This window comes from Mugil cephalus, chromosome 3 (assembly GCF_022458985.1).
Source record: "Mugil cephalus isolate CIBA_MC_2020 chromosome 3, CIBA_Mcephalus_1.1, whole genome shotgun sequence".
In the NCBI taxonomy this organism is placed as follows: Eukaryota; Metazoa; Chordata; class Actinopteri; order Mugiliformes; family Mugilidae; genus Mugil; species Mugil cephalus.
This window is the reverse complement of record NC_061772.1, coordinates 340,885-365,312: the sequence shown is the minus strand read 5'-3', so window position 1 is coordinate 365,312 and position 24,428 is coordinate 340,885. Positions and strand designations below refer to the sequence as shown.

General features: G+C 41.7%; 1 protein-coding gene across 2 annotated transcripts in view; it reads left to right on the top strand.

The window, feature by feature from the left end:
- Positions 1-24,428, top strand: part of itfg1 (integrin alpha FG-GAP repeat containing 1) — a 176,947-nt gene that overhangs the window by 137,948 nt on the left and 14,571 nt on the right. For both annotated transcript variants that reach the window (XM_047580096.1, XM_047580095.1), the window contains exons 15-16: positions 15,933-16,057; positions 23,641-23,723. In XM_047580096.1, the coding sequence (XP_047436052.1) occupies positions 15,933-16,057; positions 23,641-23,723 (208 nt within the window). The remainder of the gene's footprint in view (positions 1-15,932; positions 16,058-23,640; positions 23,724-24,428) is intronic.

The following is a 24,428-nucleotide window of genomic DNA, read 5'->3' as shown; positions in this document are numbered from 1 at the left end:
AAAGATTTTGAAAGAGTAAAGAATGGAAATGAGAGGGAACATATTTATTTCTTTTATTGCTTTCTCTTAAAAAAGAAATTCAAATCTGTTCCTCAAAGATGAAGGTTGAAGAAGAAAGCGCAACTAAAGTAATGCAAAAAAACGTGGCGCGTCAAGAATATCATAGCTGAAAAGAAAATAAGGCTTGATAGCTCCTTCTGTGGAGGTGCTTGTGTGTGTGTGCATAGTGCACACTTATTCTGTATACAGTATTTTAGGCCTTGTAAAAACCTAAAGTTAACCTAGTTGATGTTACATTGTGGGAAGGACACAGTGTTGAATGAGAACAAGATGTGCAGTCTAGGGTCAGAGATTGTGTTGATTCCTGTGTGCAGCATAATCAGTGAGAAAGAGAGGGATTGAGGGTTGTCGTGCAATAATGTGAAAGGTTTTGAATAAAGACAATTAGACTCACAGAATTTCTTGAAAACGTTTCACCACTCATCCGAGTAGCAGTTCTTAGAGACTGGTGGGAAGTTGAGGTTTAAATAGGAAACCAGAAACTGGTGTCACTAATTTCCATAATGGCTGGATACTTATCTGTCGTTAAGAACAGGGACTGTGTGTCTTGGCTACATACCCTATGAAAGGTGCTCTAACGAAGCCATTATCAGTGGGAGCCTCCAGGCTCAAGGTGTGAATGGTATTGAAACTTCTTGGGGACAGAAGTCTGAACTGAAGACTGAATTGCAAATAGATGGCAGATTGAATCTTAGTCCACCTCCTCTGTTTAGAGAAGGTTTTTCCACTTTGACATAGATGGCTTCCTTTACTCCTCTCTCAAACCATCTGTCCTCTCTGACTAGGACTTTGACGTTGCCATCTTCAATAGAGTGTCCTTTGTCCTTCAATTGGAGGTGGACCGCTGGTTTGATGCCATTTGTCCCGTCTAAAATATGATAATATATAACATATGAAATACTGTCATAATTTAGTGCTTAATGTATTTAATTAAAACAAAACTTCTGTTACAAGTTATAGGTTGTTTTTTAAATAAGTTCTATCCGTAGGTATTTTGTGCTGACTGTAACAAGCAAATACGATACCAATCCATACAAATAAATCATTAATCATAATAATTTTAATAGCAAAAATGCTATATGCAGAGTGCTCTCTGCCCAAATGATACGTCCTGAAAGTCAAGTTATTCATCTCGTGTAGAACATCTTTAGGACAAATGTATGTGTTATATGTACAGAATGTGTATGTGTACAGAATATTATTACAAATATTCACATTTTGGTTCCTTGATCTATGTTTTCCTTGCTGTCTAACTTCACAGACTAACATATAACCTTGTTAAAGTTCAACACTTTATATCAAAGCGAACCAAGTCTTTCTTACCATGACATTGATAGTATGGAAAAAGTAACTTAAAGGAAACATTAATGTTTCCTACCTTACGTGGTGTATTAATATTTCCCGAACTGACACAGTTTCTTTAAAGGTATTATTAATTATTAATTACATTTGGACTTTGGTGCCGGTTTGTTAGCCCTCCATTAGCCTTGCTAATGTAGGGAAAATAAGTTATTAATCAATTAAGTGTAACAACTGCATTCATCAAAGGGGGCACCACCCACAGATTTTGAATACACTGTGAGAATTAATCAATTAATATTCGATCAATATTAATTATTAGTAATTAATCAATCTCATCATATCTGAGGCGTCAGCTGTTTCCAGCTCACAAGGACCTACTGAAATGGACTTAGGTGAAATATGTGGTTTATTTACAGAGATGTATAGTGAATAATAAACAATATGATGAATAATATAACAGAGTAATTGAAAATGATGAGAGTACCAAAATAAATGAGTTTAACAAAAGTGACAAGTGTGAATGAAAATGAAGATGCAAACAGAACCTAATTTCTTAAATTAATTAGTTAGATTTAGAAGAGTTTCTTTAGTTATAACACGATCGTCAACTCTGCTCAAATATGAAGGTGATGGTCTATTTATGGAAACTCCTTGGATGCTGCTGTGATCAACTGGATCGGGACCAAACGCTGTCCTCGTGAGCTTGATCCTCCACAGTGGTATCGTCTGGAGAAACCCAGTGGTACCGAAGCATTGAGAGTAGATTGAGGACAGTCATGCAGGCCCAGACCTCAGTATCGGTTACACCTGGAATCTCCCTCAGCGTTATGTAGACAAAAGTAACAACTGTGAAGTTGCCGTGCAGCAGAGTCTGATGGTATGTGTTAAAAATTGGTGGTCAATGATGGAATTGAAAAATACTTCTGATGGCTGGTCGAAAATATCTTCAAAAGTATTATTAATGCGTGACTATCTTGACAGTTAGAATAAAAATCAGCTTGTTTTTTGAAACAGTTGTGTGTTAAATGTGGTGAGAATAATTTAAAAATAAAACTTAAACACGCCAACTGGCAGGCAATAACAACTTCAAGTTAAAAATAAAAAGTATTACGAAGACAAAAACGAACTAAGAAGAGAACTGAGCCAGGACAAAACTGGACTCTAAAAAGACATGAGCAAGAACTGAGAAGTGGACACGAACTAGAACAGAATAGAGCTGAGTTGGACTGAGAGAGAACTTAACTAAGACTGGCCAGGCGCTAGTTATCACCAGTTTCTGCGGGATGTGTCCTTTTGTTGCAAAAAAAGTTTTTTCGCGCCTTATGATGATTTACATATCAGTGCTTTTATAAGAGAGTATTAACTAATGGTTGTACTTCTCACAATGTTAAACTCAGAAGTAGGATCAAAGAGAGACATGAAATCAAACACTTTAAATGAATGAAACATCATGTAGGCATGAAAACACGTTGTCGGAAACATTTATTAATTTCTACTACTTTCCTCAATATCCTATTTCATATAACTGAATAATAATAGTAAGCAACGCTAACTAATATCAACCTTTTACGGCAGGCCATTCATGTTTCTTATTTGTGAGAAGGCACTAATTTCAAATAATAAACAGGGAAACATAGAATGAACTAGAAAATTCGCTCTGGGAAATTTTGTAGGGGCTACGGGAGCTAATGTTCTGGGGTACCATCTCTGTCAACATGGGAGTTAGCACAGTTAGCCTACATTTAGCACAGTTAGCTTACGGTTAGCACAGTTAGCCTGTATGTGAGAGATTAATGTGCGCTTTCACATGCATGTTTGTGTATCCTACTACTCTTGCTGTGTATTTTTAAGTGTAATAACATAAAGGTACCTGTGTGTTTGTGTGTGCATGTGTGTGGCGCACCTATGTGTATGTCTGTAATCACAAAGTTACCTGTGTGGGTGGGGAGGGGTGTGTGTTGGTGTGTATTGTTGTAACATAAATGTATGGGACACATACATACATACATACATACCTCCTCACACACACACACTCATAGCGGTCGTCAATGACGACGGAAGCACGCGGAGCCGGGACACAGAAAAGAGCTAGATTTTCCCGCTTTTCACTGGTCTCATATTTGGGCTGACTGTGACTAAATGGTAGCTCCTATCAGAAAAACAAGCAGACCGTGGGCATCGTAAGACCTTCCTGAAGACTTTGATATACTTTTTAGTCCTCCTGGAGTAAATATTTTGGACACACTCACATGTTAGAGACAAAGGTCCCTTCTCCTTTTCTCAGAAAGTCTTTGCATTGGAGTGAATGGAGAGCAGACAGATACTTTCCCATGTTGACAGAGACAGTACCCCAGGCATTAGCCCCCTGTAGCCCCTTCAAAATTTCCCAGAGGGAATTTTCTAGTTCATTAATAAATTCACTCTATCTGATGCATTCACTGGAAACTCAGTTTTCAAGCAGGAAAAAAAACTGTAGTGTCTTTCCAGGTTCACATTCCAAAAAATTAATGTTTAAAAGTAAAATCCAGTGTTCAATGCAATGTTGTCGTCGTCGTCATCTTCTGCTTATCCGGCTCTGGGTCATTTGGGCAACAGCCTCAGCAGGGAGGTCCAGACTGCCCTCTCGCCGGCAATCAAAATCAAAAAGACAAGACAGAACATTCATTTTGTTATCACTAACTTAAAGTAAGTTCAATAAAAGTCATTATGCAATTTTTTTATCTGTAAGAAAAACATTTTCATTGTTCTTTTCTAGACTTTAAAGAGAATTTGCTATGTATGTTTGTTGGCAAGAACTGCATCAGCTGCAAAAATGCATTTGGTGGTGATGAAGGGTTAATGGTCTGCCATCGGTATGCAGGCATGCCTCTGCCAATTAGTCATTTCATGAACAAAGTTATCTCCACAGTACTCAGATTACGTGTACGACTCCATCACTGTTTCTGTTTTCTCCATTACCACATAAAGCCTGTCTGAACACTTTAATTAGCCAGGCAGATTTTTATCAGGGCATAATCAGTTCCTGACAGAATGACTCCAAACCAATTTTCTGTTACAAAGAAATTGTATGGAGGGAAGTCTGCCTGACTTCCAGGCCAATGTAAACAGAGTAAATAATATATGTTTTCCTAACAAACATCCAAAAGTGTGCTAACCACTTCAGGGTATGTGGCTCTGTGATGCCCCAAGGGAAAAGAGCAACAGAGAGGGGGGACAAGAAAAAAAATGAGGGCTCCTACGAGGAGATTTATAACAGACCTAGATCAATGTGAAGCAGCAAACCATCCACAAATACATTCATCATATCTTAACCTTTTAAAGCTATAGAAAATGCAAAACACTTTCATAATTCAAATGGAAACTAGGACTAGGACTGTTGTCCTATACATTTACTTAAAGCTGTCTATATTGCTTTTTGCTGCATCATGCCAATGTCTCAAGGAGTATAGTTAGATCAAACATTTATTGCACATTATGGAAGATGCACAGGGATAATTCACAATATAGCAGTAAGCTAGGAGAGTAGGTAGATGACAGAACCGAAAAGGCTTGAAAGGGTAGAAAATGAGGACAGAGCTGAAAGCATGGAGTTGCATAGAGAAAGGAATAGGAATGAAAATGTGTGTGGAACAAATGAAAACGATATGAGATAGCAATGCAGAGAAATCAGAAGAGAGGGAAATATTGGTGTGGAACGCAGAAAATGAAAGGAGACGCAACCTTTCACTGAGACATGGAGAATTATTTATTAGGCAGCTGGAAATAGATGATCACTGTACTGAGAGATAATGATGAGATTGATGATTACTAATAATTAATGTTGATCCAATATTAATTGATTAATTCTTACAGTGCACTTTACATCTGTGAGTGGTGCCCCCTTTCGACGAGTGCAGTTATTAGACTTAAATGTTTAACAACATATTTCCCCTAAACTGGACCGGACCAAAAAATGTGATAATAATTTGCATCATCATTCTTGCAAGAATATACAGTACTGTGCAAAAGTTTTATGAATGAACAGAAGAGAAATCTAAATCAAATCAGTATGTGACCACCCTTATTATCAATTCTTCTTCTAGGTACACTTGCACACAGTTTTTGAAGGAACTCGGCTGGTAGGTGTGCTTTGTGAAAATGATTTCACCCTGACAGGCACACTAAGGATGGATTGTAGGTTAACAGTCATGTGTGCAGAGTGGAATTTTCTGCCAATGCTTCCAATAGGTCTGGTTTTGGAGAGAAGACAGAAGGATGCTAACACACTAAAACATGTACACAAAACACACACACTCCAATACCATCCTCCCAACCTTAGAAGCCAAGGCTTCGTGCTACTCTGAACAGTTCAGTTTTTTTCTACGTCCTGGGAACAGCCAATATTTCTTTCTCCCTTGATATTCTCTCACTGTGTCTGCATACAATTAAAGCAATTATGTTGACTCTTCACAACACCACTACCCAGTCTAGCCAGTCTTAGTTAATAGAATAGAATAGAATAGAATAGAATAGAATAGAATAGAATAGAATAGAATAGAATAGATTTTTATAATCCTGTAAATAACATGTATATAGTAGAGTGTTTTCCTGTCATATATAGTATGTATGGTGCTGAGTGCCTGTACATTGCGAAATTTCCCAGTTTGGGATTAATAAAGCATCTATCTATCTATATAAAGAGAGCAAAGCAAGCAAGGAGAATTTAGAAACAGGGAGAAACAACTCGTCTTTGGTAAAAGGTAAAAGTCAATAGTGCCCATTGAGCTTTTGTACTGACTACAGCCAGAAAATGTGCATCAAAGCATTACAAGCAGTTTTGACACCATACAAAACGTCTAATTAAGCACATTCACACATGGGATGCTCAATGTGTAGAAGTAAAATGGCAGCTATATACTTCCTCAAGAAGAGAAATATCGAGTTGCAGTGACGTGGACTGGGATGGAAATTGAGAAGACAAATCATGTTTTGTTTATTTTTTTTTTTTTTTTTCTCCAGAACCGAGGTTGGCATAGATTAAAGAAAATAAAGCGCAATCAAAGCTGATGTGCTCATCTTGGCCTGCAGTACACAGTCCATCCACGTTAGTTTGGATCACTGGTTGCCTCAAGGCTTTCTCTCACTCGTCTTCCATCCGTCTCTCCCTTCTTCCCTCTCTTTGTTTACCACATAGAGGTTGATTTATGTTGGTTGCACTTGGCAGAGTTGGATGGCATGGGCGAGATACAGCAGCTGAAAGGGAGAGAGTCAAGGAGGAGGGAGGAGATGAAGCAGAAGCGAAAGGCCAAATCAGAGTGAGTGTGTCAGGGGAGAGAAATAGAGAAGAGCAGACAGGAGGAAACAAAACACTGAGGATTGGATCAGAATAGTAAATGAGTCGGGAGAGATTACAGGATGGATGATGATGAGGAGGCAGGTTGGGTGAAGAGACAGGGAGAGGTAGTGCACTGACCTCAGGTGTCTGATACTGCCACTCTAGCTCTAGCTCCTATATCCATCCCCCCCCTTATTTGAATGCCCTTATCATTCTTGCTCTTAACAGTCTGGGTCGGGGTATGTCAGACTAAAAGTAATTTCATCACTTTATTTGCTATGGGCCTTTGCAACTGAGCTGTCATAAGATTACTAAAGAATGCTTATGGTTAAATCAGATATATTGAGGGCTTACAGAAGCAGCTTTGGAACTACGAGGTCACTGGTTTGAGCCCCTCACTGTCAACAGTTGAAATGCCTTGGGCAAGAACCTTAAAAACATGCTTAAACACATTCGTTGTACAATATGTGTGCACATGTCTGCATGGCAACATGGTAAATAAAGTAATTTTTCTCTTTATAAGTTAACTATTTATAGTTAAAGAGATTCACAAAGATTTTGGGATGCCATCTTTACAGTGTCAGGAAATACTATATATTTGTAACATAAATATTTGCTATAAGTAATGATTAAAAAAATCATTACATCCACTGAAAAAAAGTCATATTTGATCATGACAATTAAAATCTGCAAAACACCTTCCGTCCTTTTTGTGTAACTTTGTATATCAAAAAAACAAAGAAAAATCATATAAAACACATAACAAATTAGTGATTCAGAAAATCAACAGAAAGAATTATTATTTTTTTTCTTAGAATGTGGTCATAAAGCAAAGTACTGGACCAGATGATGTTGCTAGAAGAAAAGTTAGGGCCTCACCAAAGATATTACAACATGAATGAGTGTGATTGTCATAATTGTCTGGTTAAAAGACAACAATATGTTTATGATCATAAACATATTGATGTACACACTCATCAAGCATGAGGTTCCCCAGGGTTTAATTTTAGGACTGGTTCTCTTCATCACATATATAAATTACTTTGTTAATTCCTTATCTGTATTACGTAAAGTATTATTTGTTGATGATACAAATCTGTTTCCCCACAAAAAAAATCTAAAAAAAAAGAAATTTTTTTTTTTGAAGTTGAGACATTTTCTGCCACTCTGCACTTTTACCCTATATAAAACCTTGTTTGAGCCTCACTTACATTAGTGTAGTATCATATTGTGTAGCACATTTACAACACATTTAATAAAGCTAGAGAGATAGTCCAAAAAAGTCATATGTGCCTTATTTTTTGGTCCCCTACTAAAATGCTCCTCCACAGCTACAATCTTCTGAGACCTGCTGAGTAGAATTACCTCCGGAATGCTTGTATAATGTACCAGATTGTCCATAAACTTTGCAACCTCATTCCAATCTTTCTTCCTACACACACTTATACCAGCAGGAACAGATGCACTGGCTTTGGTATTGTGTGGAGAACTGGAATGAGCTTGATGAGAAATTAAAAATGTTACATTCCATCTACATGTTCAAGAAAACACTAAAAATGCAACTCCAATCAATGTATATTTAACTTAGATCTGCCATTGTATATTGACTGTACCAACCAATTAAATATAACCAGAATGCTGGGATTATCTATTGTATGTCTATTATACAGTGGTGGAGAAAGTTTTTGGACACTTTTTAATTCCTCATTTTACAGGATAAGATGTTACAATCCCTTGTGCCAAGATCAGAGGCAAAACACATTTAGAAGCCCAGTTCAACTGAAAACTATCCAGCAGGCTAGCAGTCAGCTACCAAGTAGCAACCAACAGAAAGTCACCAGCTAACTAGCCCAGACACCAGCAGTAGGCAGTATGTGGCACATCAATGAAGTTTTCAAACGCAGGCACTTCCCTTCATCGATGTTTTGTTAGGTTAGGCCTAAGACACCTCAAGAAGGCTTAACAGTGAGCTCCAACTTCCTGGAGTCACCCCCTCCTACTAACTGCTAAAACCACTAGCCTTATCTTCAGCATGCTCCCCAGCTAACGTGCTTCCTCCTTAGCATTCTGCTGCCAGGGATGTGTTGTTTACTGCCACCCTCTGTTCTCTGCCACGAATGTCCAGCTCGCACAGGAGAGCAATGGTGCATTTTGCCACAAATCCACAACAACCCTCCTGCACCAGCTGCACACAGGTGCTCCACCCTCGCTACTCAACTGCTGCTGCCATCTTTGCATATCTAGCTCTCATTAGCTTCCTCAACTCTGTCTTCCCATGGGACAATAAGCTCGATAATATACACTACCTTCTCTACTTCCGATCACAGTAGCAAGTCTGGTCGTAGTCAGGCGCTAACTATCTGCACTGGGATAATGAGCTGCCCCTTTAAGTTGGCCCTCAGCTCCCAGGCTCTGCCTACACTTACCTTCCCTGCGCTATGCTTGATCCTTGCCAGTCTGGCCTTTTCTACATCCCATACAAACATAATATGCCTATTCTCCTTTCCGTTTTTCCTCAATTGCAGCTGCTAAGCATTTCAGCACCTGGTTGTGATGCCAAGTATATCACCCTCTAGACTTACCTTGCAACCTGTCAGAATGTGGCTAAGTGTACATACACAAGAACACAGTGGGCAGGCAGCATCCTCCCCGACCACTGGTTTAGGTTCTGGGGAGATGGCAGCACATAATAAATATCCCCTATCATGAATCTAATCCTGCAAGCCTCCATGCTCCACAGCTCTCTCCACTTTTACTTCCTTTTCTCTACACTCTGCCAGTGTCCTTGTTTAACCTGTGACACTGCCTTAGTACATTCTATTACTCTTGCCTATGAATCTCCTCCACTACCATCTTTCTCTTTTCTGCTACTGATGCATGCTCCACGGAGGTTTCCTTGCACACAGCCCCAGGCCTCCCCGCCCTGGCTGTACATGACCTATGATATCCCTAAGCCTGAGGGCAGCCTCTGCTTGCTGCACTGCATCTTTTGGATTCCACTTCCTCCCTGTTTTAGCTGTGGGTGCTGCACAACTAACTACTGGATCTTTCGACTGAGTGAGAGTCATCTCCAGTCTAGCCTTAGCACACTTAAAAACCTCTGACAGACAGGTTTCTGGGAGCTCCAATATGCCTTTCCCATACAAGCCTGCACTGCTTAAGCAGCGTGGGACACCAACCCATCTCCTGATAGATGGATTAATCATCCTCAAGCTTCTCCATCTTTGACAGAGGAACCTCATACACTGTCAGTTGTCACATTAGCCGGGACAATAAACTATAATGCCAACATCACAACCTTAACTTTCCCGGGAGCCCTGTCCAGTCTATACTCAAAATGCCTTGAATCATTTCCTGCCTCAATCCTTCATCCATGCCTTAAGCCTCAGTGTCCAGCCATGTCTCAATGACAACTTTTAGTGTTTATACTGGCGTGAGAGTGGACGTGTGTGCTTGTGTATGTGTAACATGTATGCATGTGTATATATGCCTGTGTGTGAGTGAATGTATCGGGCTGATCCTGAGCCCGGCGACGGGCTCAGGAACGGAGGTGTGGGCTGCAGGTGAGGCAACTGGCTCAGGAACGCCCACGTAGACTGCCAGTGCGACAATGGGCTCAGGAAAGCAGATGTGGGCTGCCGGTGTGGCGACGGGCTCAGGAACGCAGACGTGGGCTGCCAGTGTGGCGACGGGCTCAGGATCAGGAACACAGGTGTGGGCTGCCGCTGTGACAACCAGCTCAGGAACATAGGCGTGGGTTTCCGGTGCGGTGACCAGCTCAGGAACATAGGTGTGGGCAGCAGGTGTGGCGAACGGCTCAGGATCGGGAACGTGCGTGTGGGCTGCAGGTGCGGAAACCGGCTCAGGAACGTGGTCTGCTGGAGCTAATGGCTCCCCAGGATCGGGGACGTGGACTGCCGGAGCAAATGGCTCCTCAGGAACGGGAACGTGGGGTGCTGTGTGTGTGGCCGAATCCGGGGCGCAGGCACTGGAGGCATTGCGACGGGCCGGGTCCAGGGCACAGGTACTGGGGGTGCTGTGGGCGGCCGGGTCTGGGGTGCAGGCACTGGGACTGTGGTGGCAGGTGCAACTCTCGTGGCAGGGACAGGAGCTGCAGAGACAAGTGCTACCCTCGTGGCAGGGACAGGAGCAGAGGCATCTGGGAGGTAGGCAGACCGGCCCTTCCGAAACTGCCTGCCCATAGATCTGCCTCCTTCGCAGCCACAAGGCTGTGCCTTCCAGTCGGGGGACATCCTGGCCAGGCGAGTGCCCTCAAAAAGGGACTGGTACTCAGGGCTGATCCCGAGTCTGAACTCCAGTATTCGGTCTTGATAATATCGAATTACTCGCCTGATATGGTCTGCCTCATCGAAGAAAAAGTCTGCTGGGTCCATACTAGTCACGTCGTTCTGTCAGAGTGGTGTAGGAGGTGAGGACCCAAATGCAGGACTAGGATGAGGCAGGAAGTTCAAACAAAACAAGTAATTAATAATCAAACAAAAGGCGCTGCAAGGTAGGAAAATCCAAAATCCAAAAGTCAAAAGAAATCGTCAACATGGCATGGCATGCCATGGAACAAGACTTGGAATCATGGAATAAGTTGTGGAATCATGAAAGAAGACGTGGAGACTTAGAACAACACGACAAGGAACAAAGGTAAGGCAGGGCTATAAATACACATGAGGCCTGGGGGAAGACAAGACACAGGTGAGACACATAACAACAATCAACACAGGTGAAATCAATGAACAATCAAGGGACAAACAAGGAACACAAACAGGAACACCAGAACTTAACAAAATAAACATGACAAACAGAAACACAACATGACAGACAGACATGACATGACAGAACCACAAGGAAACACGACCGACAGGAAACTGAGAAACTTGGCAAAATAAAACAGGAAACACAAAACATGAGTCTGTGTCAGCCCCAGAACTGGTAACAGAGTGGTCAATCAGTGAGTCTCTGCTTGTGCAGGACAGATGAGAGGAACTAAAGAGAGGGCAAATAGTGAGGGTCCACATACACAGCTTCTGTCTGCAACAGAAATAAGAACAAACAAAAAAAATGACACAAAAGAAATTATCAGACATGTACTTGGGAAGACATATATATGGGATAATGTATAGTTCAGAGGTTGTTATCTTCATGTTAACCTCATAAACAAGAGATTATGCTTTTCAGGGCGCGGACTCACTGTGTTAAGCACCAAGAACACAGGGAGTGGGGGGTGGAGAGCTGTGTTTCGAGGGCACGTTCGGAAAAGCAGTGTTTGGGGGGTCGGAACAGCGGCGTGTCAGAATGGAGAGCTGTCCCTGTGTTACCTAAACGTCCACTCTTTCAATATATAAGGAAAAGCAGGCGTTGACTAGCTCCTAACCTCAAAACCAGCGGTCAGACACGGTCATTCATGCTGACTAATCTTGTAAAAAGCACACTACAAACACATTTCATTGCAAACCCTTCTTAACGGCAGGTCAGATCACAACCTGGTACACCTCAGCCCCGCTTATGTACCTCTGGTAAAGAGTCAGCCTGTGACCACAAGGACAGCAAGGAGATGGTCGGAGGAGGCTCGGGAGGCTCTGCAGGGATGTTTTGAGGTTACAGCCCGGCAGGCACTCTGTTAGCCAAACAGAGAGAACATCGATGGGCTCACGGAGTGCATCATAAACTATATCAACTTCTGTGTTGACACCATTGTTTCAGCAGAGACGGTCACTGTTACCCAAACAACAAGCCGTGGATGACAAAGGACATCAAAGACATCCTGAACGAGAAGAAGAGAGCTTTCAGAACTGGCAGCAAGGAGGAGGTGAGAGACATACAGAGACACTTGGAGAATAAGATCAGAGAGGCTAAGGAGGAATACAGGAAGACGCTGGAATGGAAGCTCCAGCACAACAACAACAGAGAGGTCTAGAGTGGGATGAAGAAGATCGCTGGTCTTAGGTCAGCGGGCAGTAGAGGAATGGAAGGCAGTGTGGAATGGGCCAACAAACTCAATCTGTTCTTTAACAGATTTGACACCACTGCCCCTCCAAGCCCTATGAACACCACCATCAACCCCTCCACCAATACCTCTATTGTTTTGTCCACAACACCTTTTCCACTCTCTTCCCCTCTCCCCCCCTTATAGCCTCTCATCTTCCAGGGGAGGACAGTCTCTCACCTTCACCCCCACACCCCCTCCCCCACCTTCACCCCCATCTACTGTGATCATCACTGCCGAGGATGTTAGAAGACAGCTGGGGCGCTGACCTCCCACATCATGAAGACCCTGGAGAAACTCATCTTGGAGCAACTCCGGTCCGTGGTGAAGCCATATTTGGACCCTCTCCAGTTCTCCTACCAGCCCCAACTCGGAGATGAGGATGCCATCATCTTCCTACTCAACCGTGTCTACGCCCATCTGGACAAGACGGCAAGTACTGTGAGTCATGTTCTTTGACTTCTCCAGTGCTTTCAACACCATCCGTCCGGCTCTTCTGGGTGAGAAGATGGTGGCGATGCAGGTGGATTCCCCCCTGGTGTCGTGGATTGTTGACTACCTGACTGGCAGACCCCAGTATGTGTGCTTGCAACGCTGTGTGTCAGACAGGCTGCTCAGCAACACTGGGGCCCCACAGGGGACTGTCCTCTCTCCCTTCTCTTCACCCTCTACACCACGGACCTCAACCACTGCATGGAGACCTGTCATCTCCAGAAGTTTTCTGATGACTCTGCAGTGGTTGGATGCATCAGCGAGGGTGACGAGGTGGAGTACAGGGCTGTTGTGGACAACTTTGTCACATGGTGTGAGGAGAACCATATACAGCTCAATGTGACAAAGACGAAGGAACTGGTGGTGGACCTGAGGAGGACCAAGGTGCCGGTGACCCCTGTTTCCATCCAGGGGGTCAATGTGGACATTGTGGAGGATTATAAGTATCTGGGGGTTCACACTGATTTGAATTGACTGGACTAGGGAAAGAACACAGACGCCCTGTACAGAAAGGGCCAGAGTCACCTCTATTTTCTGAGGCGGTTGAGGTCTTTTAACATCTGCAGGACTATGCTAAGGATGTTCTATGAGTCTGTGGTGGCCAGTGCTATCTTCTATGCTGTTGCGTGCTGGGGCAGCAGGCTGAGGGTAGCGGACGCCAACAGGTTGAACAAACTGATACGCAAGGCCAGTGACGTTGTGGGAGTGAAGCTGGACCTCTGACAGTGGTGTCAGACAGGAGAATGCTTCACAAGGTGAAAGCCATCCTGGACAATGAGTAGAACCCACTCCATGACGTGCCGGCCAGACACAGGAGTTCTTTCAGCACCAGACTGATCACTCCACAATGCACCGCAGAGCGTCACAGGAAATCATTCCTGCTGGTGGCCATTAGCCTGTACAATTCCTCACTCTGAGGGTGTAGAAGCCATATTATTTATTTTATGTGCAATAATTTATTAATGTGCAATAATTCATGTTCACCTCATCTCTTAGGAACACTGGTTTCACTTCACTTATATCTTGTACATATCATATATATATATATTTCCTATATTTTTTACATTTGCTTACTTATCCTTATTGTCTCCTACTTATTCTGACTGCTCTTTGTAATACTGTTACTATTTGGGTTGGAGCTGCTGTAACGAAATGTAATTTCCCCCTGGGATCAATAAAGTAATTCTGATTATACGTTTTATATTTGGATACACAGACAGACGTTGAATACAAGTGAAGTGTAATATCTCATCATTTCATAAATTACCAATTTGCATTCGTGCTATTACACAGAGGCCGTATGTTAAATCGCTTACCTTCTGTGGATGGCAGCCAGAGAGGATGATGGCAGAGTTCCTTGTCCTGCTCACTCAAACACGCAGTCTGACGCATGTGCAATGTGGAGCACAGGACTCACGGCTTTGGGGTATATTTTACCGCATTTTTCTATGTAACTGTTGTTACTCTTAACAGATAGGTAGTATATGTATAATTTACCCATTTCTTTATAATTACTTGCCTGACTGCAATAATAGAGTAAATTTTATATGTTTTGCATAGATTATATTTACCACTCTCCAGAATCACTTCTTACGGTGCACTACAGGTTGCTGTTTAGCTTATCCAGCAGTCTGCTAGTACATGGAGCAGTTGACGTCGCAATTGTCATGTCGTCAACGAGGCCCTAATTGGAGGAAGGTGAACCCCTCCCTGTAGCTTTTCTCCACCTACCACCCATTTCAAGGCGCTAATAATCACCTCTATTACCATTGTAAAAGCTATTGTACACCCTGCTATGATGCCTACATCCAGCTGCTGCCATGCTGTAGTGTACTCTGCTGTGGTAACGCAGAGCTGAATATCTGAAAAATGGACTAGATCTTTTATACTACCTGGGACTCAAAAGAAATCAAAAGCTTCCCATAGCAGACTGTGAGGTACTGATTCAATTTCATTAGCCAGGTGTAGAAATACAACATGCAGGTCTCTCTTCTCTCGCTTTGCTAACTTAATCTGGTGCCAGATCATGCTGGTCTGTTCTAAGCATCCAGAAAAGCCGGAATTCCATAATTTTACACCAACTTATCAAAACATTTCACACAATCTCAAATATTATCATGAAATATTTGTGGAAAATCGTTTTTGTGTTTGAGAAGGTGTAGCTGGTGTAGTATGATCTAAAAGTCAACCACGTGCACGGTGCAGGTGGAACACTGGACACCAGTTTGGTTTGACCACTGCTGTTGAGCTCCTGTGATGTCATTCAGTGGTGTCCCTTGCACATGCAGATCAGGATGCAGATTTCTTTCTGAAGAAACACCTTGGATGCCCAGATCTTGGTTTGTCTTTCAAGCTGTTGGTCCGTCTGTATTTCTGTCAACTACTGAAGGACTGCATCTTGGCTAAGTCTGTCTCTTCAATGTACTGGCTTTATATAGACGAAGCACGAGACATAAAAATGTGTTCATATGTAAAGGATATCTGGCAAATATCTTGTCTGTTATTTATGGGAAACCAGGTCCCCTATTAACAGCTTTAAAAGCTTTAAATAGCTTCCTTGGGGTGCCCCCGTTTCACACATGTAAAGGACAGGAATGTATATCATGTAAATGGTGGTGTGAAATAAACAAAACTGAGAACCAAAGTCCAGCCGTCTGAAAAATCAAAAGTCTTGTGAAATTGTGATCTGACAATTCTTGTCAGGAGATCACCATCCTTTTTGTTACGTTAACATCTTTTGTATTTCCCCTTTCTGTGTTTCTGCAGCTGGTCAGTTGAGTCAGTCGGCTCATTTTTCCCTCCAGTTGCCTTACACTGTACTGGGCCTGGGACGCAGTGCTAACTTCCTGGACCACCTTTTTGTCGGTATCCCCAGGCCAGTTGGAGAGACGGTGAGGAAATACGAACGGATTCTATTGCCTAGATACTTTGCAGAGTTCTGTTGGAGTGGGTCTATTTGGTTTCACCAACTATTGCATGGAAATTATTTTGTTGAGGTGTGTTCATTTAACAGACATATAAAATAAAGCAACGTTTTAAAATCAAAGTAAATACAGAGTGCAAACTACATCTAAATTCAACATTACATAGTCAATTAGCAATTAAGTTATGTCTGAGTAGCCTAATCTTTCCTGAATCTAACAGTGTTTGACATGCTTGTTTGTGTTGAAATCTAATAACAGGAATAACAGGCTCTCAGAGAAGAACAAAAGGGAAACAGACCATGATAAAAAATGCAAAATAATGGGCTTATTTATGGCAAAACCAATTTAACAGCTTTTAGTCAAATAATAATTAATAATGCATTGGTTTTATAATGCGCTTTTCCATTTATAGATGGTGGTGGTAAACTACCTCAGTAGTCACAGCTGCCCTGAGGCAGACTGACAGAAACATGGCTGCCAATGTGCGCCTCTACCCAGTCCACCACCAATATCACTCACTAGCAATCATACACCAGGGAGGCGATGTAACATCATTCTTTCGAGGATTGTGCAAGATGTTTGAATGGTATTTTGTAAGAATTCTGTTTTCAGTTTCTTGCCAAATTATAAATTAGAAATGTTCTTAATGTTTGCAAACAAAGTTGTACTTCCAACTTGGGCAGATTGGAACCTGTAGCTGACATCTTTTTAATCTTTAAACATGTTCATAAATTAAACTGTGAATATTAGCTTAAAAGCCGTGACACACCACGCTGAATGTCAGCCATAAGTCAGTCAGCATCTGTGGCGCTACTTTTAATAATAGTAGTACTGAATAACCAATGAAGACTACTGCTACCTGCTGGTATAGAGAGTGGTGTTCCCTAGGGCTGTCACGGTGTACCATTGTTGTGGAGAGGCTGACTCCAACAGTCCTTTGTGCAGCTTTCACAAACACGGTATACCAGTATTGATGATAATCGTGGTATTAAGATATGAAATTTCAATATCGTGTTAAAAATGTGCACATGATAATATCGTGTGAGTCTTGGCTGCTGTTGTGCTCTGGCACAACTATGATGTAAATATATTAGTAAGAATATGAAGAATATGATGCCTCTCACGGAAGCACCATTTATATTGGGAATTGTACAGTGCTGATCAAGGTTATGCACTATAAATGCCGAGCTCTATTTGACATAGAGGGCACTATTTACAGTGCACTCAGGTGGGTTATTGACTATCAAATTAGTAAAATATTAATATTGAAATATTAATAATTACTATAAAAAAAATTCTGTAGGATTTTATTAACATTAAATCCACCTCGGGGCACCAGACAGCCAATTTATCAAATATATCTCATAAAGGAGGGTACGCTAACTATTACACAGAACCTTGTCTCATAATTAATTTAATAATCACAAACAATGTTACCTTATTAATAGTAGCAGATTTGAAGGATTTAAGAGTTCTACAGTGTAGAGGTTGGCATACTCACTCTCCTATAACATTAACAGATGAGCTGTTAATGTTATAGGAGAGTGAGTATTTTTTTTAAAAAAATTAAAATTAAATTAAATAACAAAACATTAACTAAGGTGAGCTACATACACTATGTACACATGTGCATGTGTGTATGTTAGTGAGAGTGTATGAGTGTGTGAGTGTGTGTGTGAGGTGTGAAGTGTGACCTTAGATAATGGATGGTGGGTGGTTGCTTTGTCCTGAGACAAAGAGGTGTGCAACCGACTGGTCTCCAAGATGGCCTCTAAGGCCAACCACATGTGATGTCAGGAGAGGGGAACAAAGGTCTGTCCTCCACAAATTCAAGTTACAGGTCAACTCACTATAGACCATAGACAACAACAACAAAAGTAATACTGAAGTAAAATAAGTATTTCACTGATTTCAATCAATACATACACTGGCAAAGTTGAAGTGTTCCGTGCTTAGTCAAGGTATGTGCAAGACCCAGTTACATTACCAAGTCACATGAAGAAGGGAAGATGCTGGTTGGTGTGCTGATGTGCACGTCCTGCTGTTGCTGTTGTTCTTGTTGAATGAACTACAGCTGTCCTGGCTGTGTAGTTCGAGTTTCATTGAAGAGTCAAATAGTTGTTCTGCTTTGCTTTGTGGCTCCGTCGCTTGTTAACTCAACTAGCAGACTTTGTGTTGTACTAGTTGGTTCCGTCCTTAAATCCTCTGGTAGGCACTCATGTCACTACCAAGGTCCAGTCCAGTGGAGGCCTCTGCTTTGTGCAGGCCTCATGGAAGTTGGAGAGAAAAGAGCTTTGTCTGGGGACAAAGAAGGCATTTTTTTCATCTGATGAGAAAGGGTCAACCTAGGTTTCGACCTGGGATTTTATCGGCTCGGCTCAGCTCAGCTTTGACAGAACAGGAATGCCGTGCCAACCTGCTAATTTACACGATGACGTTGATGTACGTGCCCATCACATTCTGATTTTGTCACTGGATGGCGTGTCAGACTGTGTCATTGTAGAAGCTCTAGGGCTGTGAGGTGCTCAAAGACAGAGCAAAGTTTTGGTCTAGTCCCATAAGAGACTAATCTCTAAAGGGCAGACATTTTTTTCCCATTTTTTCAATCAAGCAAATTATGTGTGTGTTGTAACACTATTGTTAATTCAAGGATTTAAGGTTATTTATTTGTCATTCGCAACCATACAGAAGCATGAGATGGAACAAAATTATGTACTCATGTACCGGATTGTTACCTTTAGTCACTATAATATATAGATACTAAGTAACTATAATATAGATACTATTAACAGTAGAGTGCATGTGCTGGGTGGGTGGGGTCCTTCCTAATGCAGCTTGCCTTCTTGCTGAATCTGGAAGTGTAATTGTCCATTGTTGTGGCAAGGCTGACTCCAACAGTCCTTTGTGCAGCCTTCACCACCCTATGCAGAGCCATCTTCTCTACAGCTGAGGAAGTGCATAAGCGAGTTAGCCCTACATCATGTTCGGAACCAGGGTAATTTTGATGTTAACTGTGTTTATATACAGCTTGTATAGTAATATGGCACACTTTTTTATCGCTCATGGCAGTGCGCTGGCAAGACCGTGAGATCCGCAAGCTGCTTTGCAACCCTGGAGAAGAGGAGATTAAATGTGTAATGATGACGTTGTCGACGCAATGAGAGTAAAAAACAGGCACGCAGCCCGTGGGAGGTCAAACCCGGGACTGCTAGCAATGTGAAATCACACCAAAGGCGGGTCAATCCAGGTCTGAAAATCCTGTGTCAACTCACTATTTTCGATGCGAAAGGGGTATAATTTTTCTCCCACCAGCAGCGCTCGGAATCTGCGCTCTCACGTTGCGCTTGCTCTCATACATCTTCCAGTTTGACAAGCCTAGAAGTAGACAATATAAGAATGACTGTGGATTTGTGCTTCTTCTTATTATACTATATTATAGTAAATAATTGATGAGGCTTGTGGTTTTATCTATTCAGATTTCTACACTTCACTACCTCAAATGTCAGCTCTCTCCATTTGAGCTCTCTCACTATCTCTGTATTCATCTACCACTTTCTCTCACACATTGCACTTGTCACTCTGAATATTAGACACGACGATGACCTTTTTATTCCCAGTCCCGTGTGGTGCCAAGGTCTTCGTCAAGCAGCTGATTGGAATTGCAGATGGCTCAATACACGACTCAGAAGCTGTAGTGCACTAAGAACACTCAACTCAAACAAGTAGCTTCATTGTCCCCATTCTGCACACTCTTTTTCCCTATGCAAACAGTGATTTCTTTCCACGTTTCCTCCTCCTCACCCATTCCTTCTATAAATTGAATTAATGAATGCCTAAAGATGTAACCCATTATGTAGAGTATTTTTTTCTCCTAGAGAGACTGTGGAGCAGAATTACTCCATTGGGTCTACCTGTAATGAGTAGGAGAAACATGTGAAATGTCAGTAGAATAGAGTAGGTTTGGAAAGCCACTGTGCTATCATGCTGTGTCAGCTGGTTTGGATCTCTCTGTCATCTCTTTTCCTTGTTCTTTCTTTTATTTCATTTATTTCAGTCCATTCTTGTTGTGTCACTGTCTCTCATGCCATGCCCTTTACAATTTCTACCACACTATGAGAGTTTTCTCTCTGTGTTTCACACAAGGAGGTTTTGTAAAATCTACTTCGATATCTTCCCTCTGCTGTCTGATCTTTCCTCTTTTTTTATTTACCCTCTCATCTCTGAGTCTATCTCCTTCTGTTCACTTATCTTCCACCCAGGGATTCCCTTTGCTGCTCAGAGTGGTTTACTTCACTAATCAATCCCCTACTTGTCACTCTCTCTCTGCCTGTCTCCTTCCCCCTCCATCTCTGTGTCTATCTCTCATAGTGTGCCAGTCCCTAGCTTTGAACCATAGTATCTCTCTTTCTCTCTGAAGATTTGAGATGACTTTACTCATCCAAACAGCCAGATCAGATCTGCTCCCAAGCAGCAGTAATGGAGGCTGACTCGTCCTAGAGCATTGCTCCCCAAGAGCTTTCCAAGAGCAAAGAGACATGGCTGGCGACAGGATTGGGCTTGCAACAATGCCATCTATGCAAGCTTAATTAAAATAGCTGCAAGATGTAGTGCAACTCAATTCAGAACTGAAGAGAACATAAAGTCACTTCCAGATTCTGCCAAATATACAACTAGAAATGTTAATTCTTCCCAGCTACAAGAATGATCTGATACAATGGTGAATATGATACCTCCTTCTGTATTTACATCCCTAAACACTTAAACCCTAATGACTCTAAACTTAGCCTTGAATGCCTGAGCAGGGGTTGAACCAAGACGGACTCAAAGAATGTGCATAAGAGAGCTGAAAATAACTGGTGTGGGAATTTTTCCATAAATAACAGCACTGTTGTCTGCAGATGCTAAATACATTCTGTGTTGGCCTCATGTCAGATGTCAACACTGGATGCTTAGCTTGAATATCAGCAAACACCTACAAATTAAACTTGAACTTATGTAAAGTGAGACTGCTGTCAAACAGCAATCCAAGCAAATATTTTTTTTCACTGCAGTGTAAATTATTTTGGTAGCTCTGTCTTAACTGCCAGCTCATAACTTCTTAAATTTTAACTCTCAACCTGTATTTAAATGTCCCTGCACGCCTGAGAAAGATTTTTAAATCACTCCATTTGAAATAATGCAATGCTTACAAAACTGAAACTTCTTAGACTAGATAAAGTATAACAGCCTACACCACAGTAAGAAAGTCTAATTTGGCAAGGAGTCGATGGGTAAGGTGATGAGGGCGTTATTATTATTTTTTTTAATTTATTTGAATATATATTCAATACAAGACTTCCCAGTTGCTACCAAACATATTCCCTGCACAACACAAAACAAAAATAAAAACCTGAGTAAGCAAACAAAACAGAAAAAAAAAGAAATACACATTCGAAAAGGACACACACATAAATATATATACATAGTCATATATATATATGCCACTTATCTGAGTCCAGGTCCAGACGGCCCTCTCCCCAGCCACTTCCCCTAGCTCCTCCAGAGGAGTCCCCCCATCATGTCCTGGGGGCGAACCTGAGGTGTTGGCAGCTCCCCATTTCCACCAAGAACAGTGTGGGCAAGTTGGCCTCCCTTATTGAGAGATATTTATATACAGCGGGTAACATAAGTATTGAACACATCACATTTTCATAGTAAGCATAAAGGTGCTATTGACATAAAATTTTCACCAGGTGTTGGTAACAAATGCAACTGAATATCTACTGGTACTGTCCAAACTGATGTCCTATAAAAAGGTGTGTCATTACCAAGGTGTCACACAAGGAACATCTCATCATGAGTAACCTTTGCAACCTTATTGTTGCAAAACATTCTGATTGTATTGGTTACAGAAGGATTTCTAAACTTCTGAATGTTTCAGTGACCACTGTTAGGGCCATAATCTGGAAGTGGAAAGAACATCATTCGACCATAAACCGGCCAAGAATTATCAGAAGAGTTGTCCAAGAGCCAAGGACCACTTGTGGAGAGCTTCAGAAAGACCTGGGGCCTCATTTATCAAAGTTGCATGTGAAGAAACGTGGCGTACACCCATGTCCACATCAACATTCAGAAGTATCAATCAAGTGAAATGACCGTGGAAATGTGCGGTGCCCTCCGCCAACATCATGGCTGGCGTACGCCGGTTTCCACAGCTATTGTTCCTTTGGCGACACTAAGAATCGATGGTGAGGAACTGTCAATAATGCGAAATCAAGTAGTCCTCAGAGCGATGTGCACATCAGAGACGCATTATTGCGCAATTAACACACACGGGTTTGCAATCATGGGTGGATATAAGAGCATGTGCAGAGTGATGAAGAAAATGGTATTAACAATGGCAGCCTGAGAGAGTGTTTAGAGAACGCAAAGATCTACTCGCAAACGAAAACAACTGACTCATGAGTCGTTTTCGTTTTCCAAGGCCAGTATTACTCAAGGTGTGTGCAGAGCTGCAGCCAGCCCTAGAGTGCAACACAGCACGGAGCCAGGGGTTGTCTGTGCCCACACAGGTGCATTCCCATACAATGCTGTTGAACAGGCCAATATTAAAGTAGTTTTGATTGTATAAAAAGTGAATTTATGTGTTCCAAGCAGTTGACTTTATGGATAGTCCTTATTGCTCATTTCTGCAGGATAGCAAGTGAATGTAATGACTTTTTGTATGTTTTTCCCCAAACCTCAGCACAATAATGTATGTATTATTTTGTAATGTAAGGTCTTGTATGGCAAGACCAGTGAATAGTAGTGTACAGAGGGAACTATGATCCGATAATTGCTTTGCTTTGTGAATGACTGCAAAATCTTTGCAAAATTGTTGTAATTGTATTTGGATTTTGGGGCCTTTTTAAGGTTTTTTAGGACATACCATAATTTAGGAGAGTCAAATGTGACGCCAGCCTGTGTTCACTCTACCAGAAGAGACTCATATGATGATGATAGATATATAAAACTACAAGTACACATCTGAAGCCCCATCAACTTATTAAAGTCTAACATTTGGTTTCTAGTGGACATTCCAGGCTCTCGTTCTCTAGGTAAACTTCTTGTATATTCCCCTCTTCAAGTGGTTCCAAGTTAAAGTCGGATCACAAACATTCCACGGTGTGTAATCATCATATCGCTGTGTGTACTATGTGCATGCTAGCCCTCAGGAAGTGTTTCCACTGCTGCCATGAGCTGCCTTTAAACCAAACTTGCTGCAGTAAGAGACAATACTGGATAGGAAAGAACAGTGTGTATTTTATTATGAAAGCTATTGAGATTACGACCACAGAAGATAGCCTCTCTTTCTCATGAACAGCCACTGAAATATCAATCATATATCATCAATCATGCAGCTAAGGATAAGCTACGGAGGCCATTGGACTTTATTAATCTACCACAAAGGGCTTAGCATACATATAAATAAGTGTTTGTGTGCAAATCTGCATATAATTGCATATATCGAGGCTATAATGTATTGCTATGTATGTGCAAAGCCACTTCATGTGTCTTTCTTCTCTTTTCAGGACATAAGGAAACAGGAGTGGACAGCTATTATTCCCAACTCTCAGCTCATTGTCATTCCGTACCCACACAATAAACCTTCAAGGTACATAAACACTTACACCAATAGATATAATACAAAACAATGGGGAATGGGTCATAATTGAACGTTTTCCTTTTTCACACTGACGGAACTGACCAGGAGAACCCACTAATGCTTGTTGCTACGCACACCATTAACCACCTCATCTGATGCTGCTTAATTGCATATTCAGTTTCATGTTACCTACAGATAGTGTATCTGTGGTGCATCTTTACAAAACCCATATGTTAGATCACTTGATTTCACACACACTATTGCCTTGGAGCATGTGGCCTCATGTTATCATGAAGCTATTGACTTGTAGCTCAAACCCCACAAGGTGTTTCAGATCTGTATCAATTTCTGACAATTGCAGACACACATACACCCTCCTTTATATAGGACCCAACACTCCTGCAGCCACCATGTTTGCACAGACACACCTATGTGTACACCATAAGTAAAATAAACAGGAAGGAAGAGGCATTTTGTATCTGTCAAACTCTTCCAGTCGTGAGAATGCTGGTGTGACTTTCCAAGCCACCGTTTGCCGGTAATTGTGTATTTCTGAACATCTTTTATGGTCTCGTGGCCTAATAGACTTTGGTTTATGATGGCGCAGCGATCTTGAAACAGTCTGATCTGCCCATTTTGGTAAACAGACAGACTGAATATTGAATGAATACTTGACTACACTTCCTGTGGTGTGTCACACTCCTCACCTGACTG